The sequence below is a fragment of the Sphaeroforma arctica genome (genome assembly GCF_001186125.1).
Source record: "Sphaeroforma arctica JP610 unplaced genomic scaffold supercont1.2370, whole genome shotgun sequence".
Taxonomy (NCBI): Eukaryota; class Ichthyosporea; order Ichthyophonida; genus Sphaeroforma; species Sphaeroforma arctica.
The window spans coordinates 2,276-7,089 of NW_014038188.1; the positions used below are offsets into that span (position 1 = coordinate 2,276).

The following is a 4,814-nucleotide window of genomic DNA, read 5'->3' on the forward strand; positions in this document are numbered from 1 at the left end:
ACACATATATATATATAGTTGTTTTAATTATACTTTAGGAATGTAGCACACATCTATCATTGAAGGAACAATCAATGGTCAATCAGGTACAACCGCCCACAACGTGATCCAACTATAAACGTACAAATACCAACTCAGATACAGAATGTAATATGCTCACCAACAGGCATACATACCAGCCTGGAATACTTGCGCGTCTCTACCATGATGGATGATCAATCTACGTATCGTGATTGCTAGATAGATACTTGTGTATTCTGGCAATTAAACAATGCCAATGGATAGAAGGTGTTATTAGCGGCGGTGGTTGCTATTTATGGGACCTTCTTCCGCACATCCATCTGCGTTTCTCGGCTTCTAGACGTCTAATATGTACTAACCATGTACATAAGTATGTAATTTGCACAAGAGAAATATCGAGCTATATCACAGGTTGCGTGCAGATCTATGGTTCATGTTATTTATATCTCACTTCTTGGAAGTTGTTATGTCATCACACTGTGCGGCGTGCAGTCAACAACTGATAAATATTGTCCGACGCTTCACTGGTCACCGTCTTCCACAATCCACACTCGCGAACTCGTCATATCTTTGCAATCAGCGGTAAATTGATTACAGACATACCCGTTGTCGAGTACTGGTTTTGTTTAGATACCAATAGCGGGACGAAGAAGATCATTTCAAATGAGTCATATCTCGAAATTTCTAGAATACCCTAATATGGCTCGGGCGCGCAAACCAGGTGATGCCATTTTTTGAATATATATAATATATAAAATCAAAAAGAAAAGTTGTGAATATGAAGTGATATTGATATATTCGTACGTCAGGTAGCATATATTAGTTGACCACTACATACATACATACAAGATAACTAGTTGTAGTAATTAGCAGCACATGCACTGTTTATATTTACATCATATTACAATACACATCACATAGCAGTACATGCATGTTTTAAAGGACGTCTTCCGAGCTATAAGCTTTTTCTTCTGTGTAACTGTTGGGCAACCCTTCGATTCAACGCAGCTACGTGAATTATATAACATCTACAACACTCCCAGATATAATATATCCACATTCTTGAGGGTATCTCCACAGTTCAAGTAATTTACTTTACACGTGAAGCCTCTAGACAGCAAGCGAAAGAGACTAAGCTAGAAAGTGCCTTGAGAAGATGTCTGCTATAGTAACTATCCTCCTGTCGGCGTTATTTGCAGGTAGGTCACAATACCACTCTGTTTGAAAGGAAACAGTCCTTACAACCTACCTATAATGTCATCGATTCCTGCCGAGTCCATGACGTGTATATATATAGTTATCGTTTGTGCACGAGCGTACATGCCTATCTCTGCATCGGCAACACACCTAAAATGCGATATAAATGTATGGCATGTGTGTGCTAAGTGTATATAGACAATGCATCCGCCACACAGTACAACGCATGTGCATGTCCCATATAGAAGGTGTATACAATGACTGTTTCAAGTTTCGGTCTCAAATGTGGTCCGACCTCTAACTACTTGCAACAGGGCAGATTTTGTAAATCGCTATAGAGACCATTAGCAAGCACAGATCACGTTTGTCGCTTGTACTATAAATACGTTGGTTCACACTATTGTCTACCTACGATATAACGTGCCTATTTATAAATATCATAAATAGTATATATGCATATGAAATATACATGTAAGAGTCTATTGTACGAGATATGTGCTTGCAATAGATACACAAACACACTCACACAAACACACACACACACATACACACACACACACATACACACACACACATACACACACACACACACACACACACACTATATATATATATAATATATATATATATATATATATATATATTATATATATATATATATATATATATATATATATACATATCACATATCACACTTATATATATATATAATATATAAATATATATATTATTTATAATACATATGCATATACTACATATAATATCTACGCATGTACTAATATACACATGCTTATATTATAAAGTGCATATGCATGGAACATAATATGTATATATATGGTCACTCATATATCCTTGAACTTAATACACTGAGTTGGCGAAGCGCCGCGATATAGGTTCTGAGCGTTTGATTATATGATAGGGGATCCGATATGAGGACCTTTTAAAATGGGCGAATTGAATAAGCGTAAATTAGTCTGTGTTTGTAATTTAGACCAATCCAGACTGAGATATGGACAGAGTATATGCCTGCGATTCCAGTATTCAGTTTCATTTATGTATACTGATGGTGTGTCCCATACCGTCGTCGCCGGTTACTCGCACGGTTGGAGGCCTTACGAGTGACCTTCCTGGGAGAGTATAGAGTATCTGCATTTTTATGATCTTCCTGGAGTTGTATAAAGTATAGTATAGTAAAATATAGTATAGAGTACAGTATAGTATGGAGTAGAATATAGTATAGTATAGTACAGTATAGAGTATAGTATTATATAGTATAATATAGTATAGTGTAGTATAGTAGAGTATAGTATAGTATAGTATTGAATAGTATATAGTACAATATAGTATAGTATAGTATAGTATAGTATAGTATAGTATAGTATAGAGTATAATATAGTATAGTATAGTATAGCATAGTATAGAGTATAGTATAGTATAGTATAGTACAGTAAGGTATAGTATAGTATAGTATAGTATAGTATAGTATAGTATAGTATAGTATAGTATAGTATAGTATAGTATAGTATAGTATAGTATAGTATAGTATATAGTACAGTATAGTATAGTGTAGTATAGTATAGTATATAGTACAGTATAGTATAGTATAGTATAAAGCATAGTATAGTATATAGTATAGACAATGCAGTGTGATCAAATCTCCTCTACATCGTCATCCGTATAGGCGTTGTTGTGATGAAGCCCTCGGAGACCTATGCACCATACAGTACACCGGTTTGTGATCCGCACACACGGTTGCTACTGTATCACTTCGCTCAGACAAACTAATCTTGTCCTCGTTGCCATGCCAACGCCTTTATCTCAGGGCTGGTCGCCATACTTGTGACCTTCCTGATAGAGCGGCTGGGCGGGTTGGTGGGTGGAGTGATAGGGTCTACCCCTTCTATAACCATCCCCACAGTCATAGGTATAGCTCTCAGTAGTAATGAGACCCAGGATGTCTTCAATGCCATGACCGCCATTCCAGTGGGGTTGCTGGTGACAGCCTCGTTTCTGTTGGTGTGGAGATACCTTCCGCTGCCCTTGACACAGAAGCTGCACGTCGAGTCAAGGGTGAGTGTGTGCGTGCGTGCGTGCGTGCGTGTGTGTGTGTGTGTGTGGTGTTGTTATAAGCGTATGCACATATGCGTGCCGCTGTATCCGTGTCGAGTCCTCAGTGTATGCATATCTATCTATATCTATTTATATCTATCTAATTCAATTTATATCTATTTATATCTATGCGTATCTATATATATCGCCCGCCTGTCGCTGCCCGTTTCATGGTCGCGTCACGGTCGCAGGCACATACAGGTGGGTTAGCTACTGCAGCCATTCACAGCTTCCGCTTGCACTCCAGGCACAAGGCAAGCCACCGCTGTTTCGCACAGTATCCGCCCTACACTTCGCCTGTGTACGTGTGCGAGTTCTATACCACCCCCCCCCCCCCCTTATCTCTTCCCCTTTGACTCAACAGAGTGCGCTCTGGCTTACGTTGGCGACCAGTCTGTGCGTATGGGCCGGTTTCGCAATCATCAGCGTTATCAGCATGCAGCAAGTGGGGTCTGTCGCCGGCAAGTACATGTCCTTCCTGTGTCTGGCACTGATGCTCCTCACCGGCTTCTTGGTCACATACTTCCCCACACCCACCCCGCTGCACCAGCACGCACACCCCGGCCACTCGCACGCCGGTAGTAAGTCCTCCTGGCAGGTCCTGGCTACGCGGGGGCTGTTGGCAGGTACGGCTACAGGGGTGACTGTGGGTATATCCATGGTCAATGAGATAGCTGCGGGTGTGTTGTCGTCATTCCCCAGTATATCTCTGACCACGATGGTGGCTCTGTGGCTGGCGCATGGGCCGGAATTGGGCCTTTCTGCGGTGGGTAGTACTATTCTTGGGTCGGGGAGTGTAGCGTTCTTCTCGCTGGCGTTTGGGGTGTTCATACACTGGTTCACCTTCAACATAGCCGTGTCCTGTGTGTTGGCGTATCTCGTGGGCCTGGCGTATAGCGTGGCTGTAGGGCTGCTGCTGTACTACGCGGATAAACGTAAACGCTATAGGTCGGGTGTGCGAGTGCCGTCGGGGCGGTTTGCGCTGTTTGACGATGTCGAGGAGTATGTAGGGGAGTTATCGGATGACGATGAAAATGAGGTTGAGCCGATAGTAGCGAGCTTCCCAGGCGATGAAGACATCAGCGAAGCTTTGCTACCTTAGAGTTTAGAGTTTAGGGTTTTAGGGTTTCAAGTTTCAGGGTCAGAGCGCATGATTGGATCAGATACGGAATGCATGGTGACACACCGAGACAGCATCTCCGCAGATATACCTACAAACCGATACCAAAGGTATGAAGGTACGGGCGCCATGTTCTCGTGATCCTTCAGATGGGCGTGAGTGTAGGGCTCCAGTCGCGCAGACGAGGGACCATGAGACATAGACTGCGACTGTTAGCATTAGCCGCTGGCAGTAGTCGGGCCAGGGGGACGGGATGTATATAAACAAATTATACTCGCTGAGATAAGAAACGTTTTAGGTGCCGTGAAGGCGTGCCAACTTAGGGTGCGAAGCTCAAGACATGTCAACACGCACATAAATGACCTGT

General features: G+C 42.2%; 1 protein-coding gene across 1 annotated transcript; it reads left to right on the plus strand.

The window, feature by feature from the left end:
* The first annotated feature begins 889 nt into the window (after nt 1–889).
* Nucleotides 890–4,615, plus strand: SARC_12527 (hypothetical protein). Its single transcript, XM_014293364.1, has 3 exons — nt 890–1,220; nt 3,041–3,288; nt 3,692–4,615. The coding sequence occupies exons 1-3, from the start codon at nt 1,178–1,180 to the stop codon at nt 4,427–4,429; spliced, it is 1,029 nt and encodes a 342-aa protein (XP_014148839.1). The 5' UTR covers nt 890–1,177; the 3' UTR covers nt 4,430–4,615.
* Nucleotides 4,616–4,814: the final 199 nt, after the last annotated feature.